Below are 14,406 nucleotides of genomic sequence, written 5' to 3'. Positions count from 1 at the left end.
GCCATGATGCATCAGGGAGGAGCTCTATTTTGTATAATAATACCTGGTCCCCCGCTTCAGCTCCATCCTTCGTCCTCAAGATGACCATCCGTATCTGTGACCCAACATGTCACACATCCCTGACACATTTCCCAGTATAGCTCTGTCTGACACAGCAAGTAAGCAGGAATGTAGACACCTTCATTTTACTTTATGTGGTTATCTTGAGCTTACAGGATTTCCTTCTCTTGGACTGAGTTCAGGGCCTGCTGGCACAGCTTCAGAACAGGAGGTGGGTTAGGCTTGGCTGTGCCAGTTTGTTCTGCTGGTTATCCTCTAGCTCTGATCAAATTTTAAAGTTGCTCATTTTGCTATTTTCCCTTCCAGCACACCCACATTTTTTAGGGCCTAGATTACTAAAGTTATGAAACTGGTCCTATATTTAGCATTATGATTTAAGTGGCTTTTATTATGTGCAATTGTTGTACACTGAGGAAGCACTAGTTTGTTTTTTTATAACACTTCAGTAGCATTATCTCTGAAGGGTATTAAAATATGCACTTGGCTACATTTATGACATTTAATTGAAGTTTTATTAGTTTTTTTTTTAATGTATCCTCATAAAGCACCATACCACAGTAAGAAATAATGTACAAGTGGTAGATTATGTAAATGAAGCAGAAAACGCTATAGTTTAGTAGATAGTTCATATAAAATATAAAAATTAGGTGAAAAATGTGTTTTTGAATGCAGTTATAATTAAAATTGTATATTGGAATCTAAGCTACACTGTACTCTGTAAATACAAGTGGTAGTGCTGAGTTCCAAGATTATGTTGCAGTAGATACTGATAAATTACTATACAACGTAAGGCTTTTATTGATTCATTTCGTTTGATTCTCTTCCCCTTTTTTTACTGCATGAGTTTACATTTTTGCAATTATCTGCTAAACTACAGTAAATTAAATTCGGAGAAGGTGGCAAAAGACAAAGGTGGCAGAGATGCACTGTAATGTCATACAGCTAAGTAGGATTTAGAGAGAGAAACATGTACACCCAGGCATTTCACCTGGGTAATAGTAACACCACTCTCAGGAGCTCAACAGCCCAGAAATTCTGAGAAGCTGCTTCTAGAAGGGGCCCGTAATTACCATGCCCACAGCCATCGCACCTCATGCTGGGATCCTGTGCGACATAACAAGCAATGGCAATGCTGAATTTCCTGCTGGTTTTCGACAGGCTCCCAGAGAAAGTGGTGGCAATGCGAGTGAGAGCAATTCTGGACAGTAGCAGATTGTTTGATAAATCTCATCCCAGATTCAGCCCCAGACATGCTACTGAGGCTGCCCTTGTCAAAGCCATAAACGGTTTGAATACCACTGTTGAAAAGGAAGCCCGGCCTTGTTTGTACTATCAGATCTAGCCCTGGGGGGGGTTATTCTGTAAAAGGCTGGATTCTGTGGCAGTGCCTAGGTGACTGGCTGGTATTGACTGAGAATGCGTTGAACTGGTTCCAGCAATACTTGATTGCTTTCCCCAATCAACACAGTAGGGTAAATTCTCCTCGAGAACAGCCAGTTTCACATAATGACACTTGATCCTAGGGAGAATTCACCAGCAGCCTGACTTAGTTGGCACTGACGCTCTACGCTCTTTCTCTTGCCTTTCAGAGAGATATATGAGATGTATTAGAGCAGTGTATTAGAACGCCTTTTGGCTTTGTTGAAGAGGACTATATTTCTAAAAGTACCAACATTCAGATATTCAGAAACAAGAGAGTTTCTTGTGCAGTCAAGATTATTAATAGAGATAAAACACTGGATTGTACCTGTTAATTTGAAGTCAGACTTCTTTTAAATAAATTAAAAAAACAAGCAATCTGAATCCTGTTTGTAAATCTAGAATGACAGTGTTGACACCAGTAGATACAAACAGTTGTAAATAACTAAGAGGAGAGACTGACTCAGTTGTCTGAAAACTAGAAGTCAGTGAATAGCTTCCCATGGGACTTCAGCTTACATTCATGATCAGTAACTATTTTGGGCTGACAAAGAAATTCCAGTGCTGCTTCTACCACTCACATCCACTCCAGGTCAATCGGTAGCCCAGTGCCATTTTAATCCTGTAGAAATTTTCTCCATTTCCTGGCTTCTCAGGCTGTAGCAACACTGTGATCTGCACAAGGACTTCAGGAGAGGAAAAGACCTTAGATCAAAGACCCAAAAAGGGGGATAGCTTCAGTTCTTTCTAACTCTCTTCAGTGAGAAAACAGTGATTTGCTTCTCCTCAAGATGCCTCTCAACAGTAACATCCAAGGAGTAACACTCAGCTCAGTTTGAATTAAACAAAATTCATTTAACAGAGAAAAATAATTCTATAGAAATAAAAACATATCTGAAATTACCATGCAATGAGATTACCTACAAATTCTCCAGCCTGAGATTATTGCCAATTTCATTAAGGCCAGGTTACAGAGGGAATTTGGATAAACTTTGGAGTGTTTAACAGATCTATGGGTTCTCAGTCACTATGTCTTAAGGGATTGTAAAAACAGAAAATGATTAATAGAATCTTTGCTGAACTTCATAGATTAAAAATGTGCACTGTGTAAAACAGAGATCCTGAATAGTTCACTTATTCAAGGGCTTTCTCATGTTTCTTCATATGCCCATGAGCTAAGGTAATACGCCACCTTCAAGGAGTCTACAGAGTCTTCCGCTTTTTTCCTTCATAGCATAATAATTTAAATCAGTATACTGGATTTAACAAGACAAATGACATTCATGTACAGTCTGAACCTAAGCAAAACAGTGAATTTAAAACCTTTAAAACCTTGTTCTGATAAAAATCAGAAAAGAATTAAATCCAAACACATCCTTATTATATTTTGTTACTAAAATGATATAAGAAACATATGCAATTATGTAAATTTACATGAAATCCATAGGACAGTTCAGCTTTCAATTTTTACCCAATATACACATTAGTAACCTGAATAGGAAGTTTACTATCATGTATTGTCTGGATTTCAAAATTACAAGGAGTATTAATTCCATAAATTAAATATATACAAATTTCATCTGCTTATACCAAAATAGTAAATAGGTAATTCCTAATTCACAAAATAGAAATAATTAAAAAAAATTGCTTAAGATTTATGATAAGCAGACCGTGCACACATCCAGTTCATCCCACATCTGGGTAAACTGAATCATTGGCTTCAATTTACTAAGCATTGCATAGATAGTGCAAAGTGATCAGAATTTGACTTGACATGTTTATTAACCTTGTTAAACTAGCACTGTTTAAGAAATTTAGAAGAAAATATAGCCAATCCATTTTTCCTAATGAAGCTTAATTTCTATTAGGCATCTCCTGATTTGTAAATCAATCTTGTATTTTTTCTATCAAAATATCTAAGCACTTACATTGGCTTCTTGCTTAAGTAATGTACATGCCTCTTGCTAGTACTTCCATTGCTAATCATAATGCTGCAAAATAAATCCTGCTACAAGCTAGAAACCATTTTACAATCAACTTATAAACAAGTAGACCATAATACATTGTTACCCCCCCTTTTTTACAAGTTCTTATGCTTCAGACAAGCAAATTATACATAGTGATGGGTGATATGTGGGGGGGGATGTTGCAAAGGACATATTTTAATGACATGAGTTTGAGAGGATCATGTAAAGGTTCATCACTTTGATCATTCCAGAGAGCTGTGACCACTGTTTTGTTGATTTGCTTTGTGTTGCTTAGCTTTTTGGCACTTCCTGTTAAACCATCTCACCTAGTTCATTGCATAAGACTAAAAGAGATGGGACTCAAAACGTCGTCAGAACCCTTTCAGTGGTCTGAAAAAATAGTTCTTTCTGTACACCAAGGCAATATGGTTTCAATGTCTAATATCGGATAATCCACCAAGCCCAAATCCAGATGGTTTGTACTATTAAGATAATGTCAGTATCTTGATGGGCACAGGAGGTATTTGCAGCTGCTGTCAGTTAAGTGATGCTGGACACAAGCCTGTCTTTAGTCTTCTTTCTGAACTATTGACAACTGGCTGGAGTAAGCTGGGGAGAAATTCCACTCCGAGGAAGAGTTTTGAAGAAAGTTGGGGAAAGTTTTATTTCTTATCGTCAAGCTTTCTAGGTCTTGGGTCATTCAAAATCACCCAGACTTCAAATTTTTATTTCTACCTAGTGATATTTAGTCTTCCTTTTCTTCAAAATGAGGTAATGATTAACCTTCTGGGATATAGTTAAATCTCCTTGAAAGTATGTGCACGAGTAGAAGAAAACCGACTAAGTAAATTCATTGCCAAACAGCAGTTGTCTCAAAAGAGCATATATGTCTGTCCTTTTCTGTCAAGAGGCTCCACCTTGTTCACACTGATCTCAGTTACGTACTTGAGAGTGTTTGTATTACTATCAGCAAGAATTTTTGACTCATCCATGCTTTTGCCTTCTGGTTTTAGATCTGTGTGTTCTCTAACTCACATTAAACCTTTTTTTAAACAAATGAAATCCTGATTTCAAAAAACTAGTTAGGATTGCTAAGTGGCAATAATAACATATCTTACAAAACCAAGCACTTAAAAAACAAAAGCACAAATAGTAAAAACCTCAGAATTCATACACTAACTCCTCAATAATATCTCATTTTATTAGATAAAGGCAAACAGATAACATTCTATGTAATACAAAGAAAACTGTCTTGCAAAGCAAGACTTCCTTTGCCAAGGAGAGACAAAAGGATATTGCAGTAACCAAAGTATGAGCTGAGGAAAACCAGGACGAGCTGTAGCTGAGTAGAGGGAGAAGGCAGCCATTTCCCCCATATATTAAGCTGGAAGAACCTGAAAGGCCAGCAAATGTGAAGGCTTTCATAAGAGGCTTGAATTGAAGATGCAAGGTTATGAGCCTGAAGTGACATGGCAAATGGCTATGTTCTCCACAGTGATCGAGAAAAAAGTAATAGGGAGGGCTTATGAGAGAAAATAAAGAAATCTGCTTCAGCCATGAGGAGCTCACTGAAGCAATGACCAAACATTGCCAAGGATACATCAGACAGTTTGTGATTTCAGCCTGAATAGAAGTGGACAAGGCTGTATCAGAAATGGACCTGTGAGTTTCAGCACAGAGACAGCAGTTGAATTTGTGACTGCAGGCAGTAGGTCAAGTAGGTTGATGAAGAAGTGGAGTTTCTGAGATCAATCTGAGGAGAAATCAATGGAGGATTTGGCAAGAGCAATTGCAGTGGAATGCAGCAGATGGCCTCATGCAGAGTCAGCGATGAACTCCAGGCAGCAAAAGTAAACAACCTTCTCAGTACGCTTACAGATAGGAGGGAGAAGGGGGATTGAGATGGTAGCTGTGGATGCAAGCAAATTCAATGTGTATTTTCAAAGTGGAGAGATCAAACACACACTTGTTTTGTGAGGAGGGAGAAGCCAAGGTAGATGACAACATATAGAGAAGAGTAGAAAGGAAGGTAAGCAAGCACGAGGGAGAGAAGATCGGATAACTTGTTCCACTTAGTGTTGCATACATTTTGCAGATCAAGACTGCACTAATTTGGGAAGCAGTTTATATAATCCATAAAAATGCATTTTATTAGCTTTTTTTTTTTCCTTTGAACCACTGACTTCTAAGGAATGAGAACAGCCGTAAATGCTATTGTCTCCACAGGCAGTAATTTGGAAATATAAGATGCATGGTTACATGACAAATGTATTTTCTTCATGAAAATGTTAGCAAATCAGGTTTAAAATAAGGGAAAATTAACTTGAAAATATTCTGCACTTCAGAAAATAATAAAATGTCTTCTTATTTTCTCCTGGTAGGCCACGCAATGCAGATTACTTTATGCAAGAAGCTAAACGGAAGAAGCATAAAGCAGATGCAATGGTGAGAACATTTTCTTTCCAGTTATGTTGTTCCAAATTATTTTTGTAATGCAGTTTCTTCATCAGTGCAGTATTGCTGGGGTAATTATAAAATCTATTATAAGGATGGCTAGGCTTGTTAAATTAAGAAATGTTTATATAATCAAATGTTCATAGCCCAATAAACTATGACTTAACCAATAATGACTTACTGAGATAAAGGCCTAGATAAATAAAACTTTCTATTTATTCCTTTGCTTTAATTAGTAACTATAGCAATGGAGACTGTATGAGGTATCCCCATACCTATCTTCTCCCCAGTTTACCTAACTGACTAGGTTCTGCATTTATATCACCAAATTTGCTCTTGAGGCTGAGGAATTTGCAGTTCTTTGTAAGAGCTTTGGCTCCCAGGACAAAAGAATCCTAGTCTCATGGCAGACTCTTCCTAACATAATCCGAAGCTCACAGGAAATCTGCGTAACCCTAGAGGAACAACTTTCACACAAAGGATTGTTGCAGCAAACAGATTCTTGGCCTTGGCTTTGACCTGTCTAAAAATGTAGCTAGTGAGACTCTCTTGAAAAGTGAGACTCTGAGGTTATATGGAACATTAAAGGGATCCTTATCTTCCCAAATAAAAAGGTGCAATGAAGCACCCAGAGCTCCCCAGAGCTCCACTTAGCAGTCTCTTAACTTTCTCCAAGGCTGTTTCTCCAGCACTATGGATAAGCTGGTACAGCCTTAAAAACATTAGACTTCAGGGCTGGCAGATGCAATATGTAGGGTAGAACCCTGCATTAATACGGCTGTCTTGAAGGGAGGGGTAGCTGCAGGGGCAGCCTTGCTCTGTTAGATAGACACTTTGATGTCTAAAAAGAAGAGGAAAAAGAAAGGAAGCTCAGAGCCCCTTTTTTTTCATCTTTTTTTCTCAGCTGTGCAGAGTGTAAAATGGCCAAGGAAGCAGCAGCAGGCCCTTAATATAGACACTAACACAGAGTTTTACACTCTACCTGAGTTTATTAGTGCAAATTTCCATGGTTTATTCAGTCCCATATTACTTTAAAGTGAGTCTTAAATCAGAAAATATTGTGGAGAAGTATAAATGGTGCATTTTAGTGAGTTGCCTTAAACAGAATGGAAAAATCACTTAATATGCAAAGGAAATTCTGTCTTAGCCTGAAGAGAAATGTTTTTATAGTAGACTCTCAGAAACAAGAGGTGCAAGCATATTCTCTGGTCTGCCACAAGTTTCCTGCATGAAAGTCACTTAGGATCGTGTTTAAATAGCCTCCCATTGGTGCTAGGCGATTGAAATATCCTTCACACTCAGCTTCCCTCCACAGTGGACCAGTACCTTACTTACACCTTCTGAATTGGAGGTACTGCCTCTCCCTCTGTGACCATATAGGGATCCTGAGTGAATATGGCGGCACTTTGAATCACCTTGCTGGGCTCGATACCTCCTACTGTGGCACTGCAATATCTAATGTAGGCACTTAGAGTGAGCAGTCTGAAATAATGGCTGTAAGTCTCTCTGCTCCTTAGTCCCCCATCTGTGAAATTGGGATAATAGCACTTCCACTCCTCATGAGAGTGTCAGGGAGAGAAATATAATAAAAAGTTTGTGAAGTTCTCAGGTATGATCACAATGGGAGCCATATAAGAACCTAAAATAGATTGAAGCCAGTGTGCCATTCCAAAGTTACTATTTAATATCTTTATCCCTTAGAAGAGAATAAGGTCCATTAACCTTTCACTGTGTGCATCAGATTTCAACCAAATGCATCCAGTCCATTAATGGGCTTTATGTACCACAGGAGTTCTGACTGAAGAAAAGGGAAGTCAGGACAGAGAGGTAGAAGTATGATTCATCTATATCCATATCAAAAATGAAACTCTGAGAGCAGATAAGTGGCATATAAGTGTACACACATGGGCATTATGTGCACATATGCATATACACCATCATGGAGGAAAAATATGTGTATCTGCATAAATACACAAGTACACACAAAGTGGTACTGAAAATAAGAAATGGGGCAAGGAAGAAGGATTTGTGGAAGGGGAAGCTGAGGGAGCAGAGAAATCCCTGAGAGAGGAGGAGGCTCGAGAAAGCAAAATCCTGACAGGAGAGCAGAGTGTGGTCAACCGGTGCTGATGATGGTAGAGATAAAAAAGAAATGAGAACAGAGATGAGCCTTTGCATAATGGAGAGTTAATAGTCAAAGTATTTAACTCTGATTCTCTTAATTCAAGATAATCATTACCTTTCTTTGTTTAATGATGAAAACCTGCATTTGCAAACAGGTGTGAAACACTTTTTAATGGTGAGGATGCTTGAAAGCTGGAACAGGAGGCCTGATGAGTTTGTGGAATCTCCAGCACTGGAAGTGTTTAAGTATAGGCTTGACAAACATCTATCAGGAATATCTTAGATAGAGTTGATCCCCCTTTGGACACAAAAGCATGGAACAAATAACATCTTGCTGTCTTTATCAGCTCTATTTTCTGTGTATTATGAATTTTGCTGATACTCGGGTTTTGATGGGTTTTAGCTTTCTCATAGCAAAATTCGTGAATCTGAAGAAGTACCTACTTGCATCAAGTTTATAATTCATGTTAAGAAAATCCCATCACATATAACCATATCTTGATGATTACACTATGTCCTTCTAGGTGGAAAAGTTTGGAAAGGCACTGAATTATGCAGAAGCAGCACTGTCATTTATTGAGTGTGGAAATGCAATGGAACAAGGCCCAATGGAATCTAAATCCCCTTATACAATGTATTCAGAAACAGTTGAACTCATCAGGTAAGAAGGAAGGAGATGACAGCAGTGGTTATCCTGTTCATGCAAATACACTCATCTACATTATGATATAATTCCCTAGATACAGTAAAAAGGGAGAAGTGAGGTCCTCCCAGGTACCAGGTCAGTCATATGTACCATATACATTATTTGTGATTTCCTATGGAAATTAAATTGGGAAAGCATATAGAACACAAAATAGACAAAGCTTTTCATATTACTTGAATTGCAAATTACTTTGAGAGTTTCATGATGTAAGTCCTGCTCTCCTCAAAAAGGGGGAAATGGCTACATAATAACAAAACACTCTCATGGTGTGGTGGTTTGCAAAATGTCACAAATTATGTTTATGACTGCAGTTTAATGGTTTCCTGAAGGAAGATGTGAACAGTGGTAGAAAAATGGACATTCAATGTGCATCAGGTGTCTGTGCTCCTGTTGTAGTCAATGGAGCCTGGAGTGCAATCCATCTCACACCAAAGTGGACTCCTATATTTAATTAGGGCCATGGCTCTCCAAATGGTACAGCCTAGAATTCAATCCCACCCTCAGTCCCTGTGAGATGAGTTCCTGTCTTGTAAGTCCTTTCCTCTGCTATAGCTGGTACTAAGAGTTACTGTTACTGACAGTGTCAGCAGAAAAAGCAAAGGTCAAAATCATCCCAGAGTCTGCGTGACTCTCTCCACAAGAGAGTCCATCCACTCCTGCTACTGGAAAAGGCTGTATTGCCAGCGACCATGCTTAATTCATAGGACAGTTAACCAACTGTTACTAACTAACGCAACTTTCATCAGCGCTAAGTTCACAGGAAGTAAAACACTATTTTTTAATCATACTCACAGTGAAGCAAAGCTCCTAAAGCAATCAATTTCTTTTGGACTTACTGTTGATGTGATGATTTTCTCGCATATGTAAACAATTCCATTGGCATTTTATTCCACTTTGGGCTGTCTTCTAATGCATTTCAGTGTATTGAGGCCAGCTTGCTAACTGGAAGGTTGTTAAACAAAATGAAGTATTTGTTCTGTAAGAGAATAGCATATCATATCTCTGCATTTCTTCCCTTCTTTTTTCTTACTTGCACCATCACAGGCAGAGCAGAACTCTTTTTTTGTCTGCCTTGATTTTTCTCATGATAGTAAATATATGGTCCTAACTCTGGAAATGAATTTTGCTTACAGATCCGTAGCTTTAAACAATGTGTGTAGCTGTGGTTGTGCTGTAGTGTGAATTGCTGTTGATCTCGCTCACTGCACCTCAGAAAAATAAATGGTTTACTAGGCCTGCCTGTTGAAACAAATCTTTGTACAGTTATCAAGATTAAAGTTTGAAAACAAAGATAAGGAAAAACACAATCAGCTAATTATGGAGAACAGGTATTTTTCTGGAAGCGAGACCAGAAGTAGTATATGTTGTCCTAACCTTGTCCCTTGTTCAGGTATTCAGCTGGAAGCTGAGATTTCCAGAAACTAATTTGTGATTGCACAGCACATACATTCTTGAAACAGCAGTGCTACCTCTGTGGATGTTTAATATTTATAGCATTTGAATGTAATGTCATATGAGCAAAAATAGCTCTGAGCCACATGTTCCCCCTCTGCTGTGCTCTGCTTGGAGGAGCAGATCTGAGTAGACACATTGAGAATTAGCAGGGTGAGGGCAGCACCAGCTTCAAGGCACACTGTTGTCTGCCTTCAAACACTGTGAAAACCTTTCTGCATGAACTCTGTGTAACTGGGTCTCCACAGCAGTGGAGGTTATTTTGGCAGGACAGCACAGTGAGCCAGGGAGCAACACCCGGCCAGCTAGGCTCCCTTCTGTACTGATGGATGTTCAAGAGTTACGGCTGTTTAAAAAGCACAAGGAGGCATCACTAATGACAAAATGGCTCCAAAACACAACCTGAAAAGCACAAGGTATGTGTGATAGCCTGAGAAAATGAGTATAATAGGGCAGATCTTCAAATGACATCAATCAGCATAGCTCAAGCAGGGGCTCACCAGTAATATAAAGCTGCCTCAGTTAACTCACATTGGCCTTTTTCCTTTTGCTTAAGGTATGCAGTGAGACTAAAAACCCACTCAGGCCCCAACGCCACAGCAGAAGACAAACAGCTGGCAGCATTATGGTTAGTAGATCAAGATTTCCTCCAAAGGCTTTTCTGCAGTAAGCCTGTTCTTTAAAATCAGATGCTGGACGCAGTCAGGTAGGATTATGTTGTCTATTGACATAAAGAGAATACTTTCTGAACTAGGAAGGTCCAGCCCTTGCATAACTGCACCAGGTCTGAATTCTGCCTCTGTAAATAAGCAATTCATACTTATTGACTGTGACAGGTCAGCTATGGTACGTCAGTGTAATTAATTTTTAAATGCCTGATGGTTTGTTGTTTTTATGAGTGATGTACTTTTGTACCAATAGCTCGGTAAGCTCTTTTGTGACTGACATTTTAGGCTCAATAATCATAAATTATATTTACATTATATGAAGGGAGATATGGTGATGGTGATAACTAAGCTTCTTGGATTACCTTCTAAATTGAGATTTCTAGATATATGCATGCAGCTTAGATTCTATAAGGTGGTTGCTGATTGCTAATAAAATACTAAAATGTTATTGAAATCAAATTTTAATTTAATATCTATGTAATTAATACATAAAGTACCTATTACATGGTTACTGATTCTCAGTAAGTGGACATTTACAATCAGCAAGTGTGTTTTTAACATCTATTAACCATCTGTTAGAAGTCCAAATTGTATGCATCTTTAGGCTCCATAAATAAGGAGTCCTAATTAATCATTTGTATAAAAAAGAAAAAAATATTCACAGATGTAATTTTTTTCAATAGCTTTTCTTTGTCACTGGTATGCTATGCAATCAGCAGCATAGAATAGATTAATGAGAATTGCTTTAAAAACACTTAGGTGGAAAAACAACTAAAAATTGGTTAAAAAGAAATAAACCTGTATTATGAAGTGTTCTCCAGAACTGCCACAGTGCCTTAGCATGTGGAATTGAATCCAAATTCATGAAGCCACTGCATCTGTTTAAGCAGAAAGGTCAGTGTGAGGGAAAGCAGACGGTGCCTTCTCTCAGCAATGAATAGCAAGCCTAACTCACCGTCTGCCATCTAGCAGATGAGCTGACACCATTTGCATATGTACTGTACCTGTGAAGGTGACAGAGTGAGAGTTATGATGACTGTAAGTCCATTGTATCCTCTGGCTGCTCCTGGGCACGGTGCCACACAGTTTGCACACCTGACTCCAGACTCCTAAGGGGAGACTGTCCTCCAGTGGTGAAAGGCAGAAATTCACATTTTCAATTTAGAAAAAGAGGCAGTGGCTGTGAATTACAGAAACCCTGCCTGGGATTTTCAAGAACAACTTGTGACTTTGAGTGTTTTGATGAGTTTTTGGCAGCCCCACCGGGCACTTGAGGATTCCTGAATACCGTGAGAAGGGAATAACTCTGCACTTTCCAAATTCAAGCTTCCTTCTGGTGTTTCAGATTGGGTTGCGAGATTAAATATCGGTTTTAAAAATAAGGCCTCTACTGCCAAATGAAAAGCAAAACATACCAGACTTTTGCTTCAAAAGCTATGTCACTGTGGTGCAATCCCATCCTATCTAATCAAAAATCTTACTGGGAAGAGGCTGTGCTGATTCTTGATTTTGACCAGTACACCTAAATCCAATAGCAAAGACAAGAGTCTGTGTATCCTGAATGCTGATTATCAGTCACCATTATGTATAAGCATAGTTAATTTGCTACCATTGCTTGTTTACTTACATAGGATTATAAAGGTGTCTGGCACTCTGCAGACTAACAAGGATCAAGAGGGCAGACAGTTCCACTACAGTATGATGAGTTTGTCAGCTCTCTGATGATTTTCTTTGTGGAAAGAATTAGGCAGATGGCCTAGGAATACTCCCTAAGCTCCTACACAGTTTCGATTCTGGTTTCTCACGAAGGAGCTTGGACAGTGAAATATAGGTAGGTCTGAGACTTCCCTGTTTCCTGGCCATCTCCAGCTCCTGGAAGAGACCACTGGGTGCTCACAAAATAGACCCAGGATGACTCTAGTTTGTTATTATAATAGGCTCCAGCCTACTGTCACAGGATAAGGTGCCAAAAAGGCTGCCTTTGTATGTACAACAGCAAACAGAAAAACTACATATATTGGATTCCAAGCCTGTTAATGACCTCTTTGTCAGGGAGGTCTTTGGTGAAGTGGACAGACTTCAAATCAGGGTCAAGGCCTGGGGACCCAACTCTGCAAACCCTTTTTAGTATAGAGGTTATTTAGTACCTCACTAGTAGCACCCATCATAATGTGGCCTGCCATGGCTGTAATACCTAGCCTTGCTCATGAACCCATGGCCAAGTGTGAAGTACTGTAAACAAAATGAAACAAAATGATGGTAATAATAGTAAGTAAGGTTCTGTCAGCTTTCCACTGTCTGTTAGTTTAAGAATTAAAGATCATTAGTTAGGATTGTTGTTTAATTATTATTCAGGGGACACACTTTACCTTCTGTTCTCCTTTTGTTCTAGTTACCGCTGCCTGGCTCTTCTGTACTGGAGGATGTTCCGGCTCAAGAGGGACCATGCTGTCAAGTATTCAAAAGCGCTTATTGAGTATTTCAAGGTGCTTACTCTATGGCATGTTTTAAAATCAGTGCATCATTATGGAAAACACAGCATCTTTTTAAAAACAGGTGCCATGGTGGGCTCAATTCTTCCCTGGTGAAGTCAGTAGGAGTTTTACCATAGACTCCCATGGCAACACTTAGTTTCTAGTCAGTCATGCTGTATTCACAAGGGTCTCCATTTGCAACACACAAATCGTGTCCCTCCATAAGAGTTGGATTGTTTGTGCCACCAAACAAGCATATTCAGATTATTCTCAGTCAATTGTCTGGTGCTATCCAGCTTTGTTCTGAATAGATCTTGAAGATTTTGCTCTAGGAATCTCCTTTAGGATTGCACTTCACACTAGATTCTTGTGAGTTGAAGACTTTGATCAAGATCCGTTGTTAGCTGCAGGGCTTCCATTTAGCAGCATCGATAGGTAAGATAGTGCAGTGGGACACGTTCCTTCCTAAGGAACTCATGGACAGCCCACACTGACTTCAGTTGTGCAAAAGCATCAGAGGACAACCTAGCCACCTGCCCTGTGTTTGACACAGCTCTGCTGGCTTCGCCTTCCTGCTTTTCTTCTCCTGCTTCTGTTTCCATTCTCCACTCTTTGCCAGGTGCACAGCCTGGACAGGAAGTCATTCAAAGTATTTTAATGTATTTTACTTGAAAGCCAACCTTTCTCTGGAAAATATCTCAAGAACAAAACCTTTCTAGGGGAGCCCACCAAGCAGTAAATCCATCCAGCATTTGATCAACAAACAGAAAACTACCCTCCAACTTTCTAATTTAAAAAATACATACATGCGAGTGCTTTAAGACAGACTATTTTGGTGGACCCTGAACAGCCATTTGTCTTTGGATGCAGGGCCCATCTTTTTCTCCTTTTTGCAAGGGGATGTACCTTGAAATGAAAAACATCCATCCTTTGACATTTTGTTAATAAAAAATTTCAAATACAAGCACAAATGTTCATGACCAGATTTTAAACACATGAAGACAGTGAAGGAAATTGACAGATCTGTTATTGTCAAACTGAAACTGAAGTCACTGTAATTGCTTCTAAAAATTTAGCAATAT

At 39.0% G+C, this 14,406-nt stretch overlaps 1 protein-coding gene across 2 annotated transcripts in view; it reads left to right on the top strand.

Annotated features, from left to right (window-relative positions):
* Positions 1-14,406, top strand: part of AFF3 (ALF transcription elongation factor 3) — a 338,365-nt gene that overhangs the window by 308,502 nt on the left and 15,457 nt on the right. For both annotated transcript variants that reach the window (XM_064502379.1, XM_064502371.1), the window contains exons 15-18: positions 5,828-5,891; positions 8,549-8,685; positions 10,739-10,810; positions 13,243-13,336. In XM_064502379.1, the coding sequence (XP_064358449.1) occupies positions 5,828-5,891; positions 8,549-8,685; positions 10,739-10,810; positions 13,243-13,336 (367 nt within the window). The remainder of the gene's footprint in view (positions 1-5,827; positions 5,892-8,548; positions 8,686-10,738; positions 10,811-13,242; positions 13,337-14,406) is intronic.

This window comes from Dromaius novaehollandiae, chromosome 1 (genome assembly GCF_036370855.1).
Source record: "Dromaius novaehollandiae isolate bDroNov1 chromosome 1, bDroNov1.hap1, whole genome shotgun sequence".
Taxonomy (NCBI): Eukaryota; Metazoa; Chordata; class Aves; order Casuariiformes; family Dromaiidae; genus Dromaius; species Dromaius novaehollandiae.
This window is presented reverse-complemented; position numbering and strand designations above follow the sequence as displayed.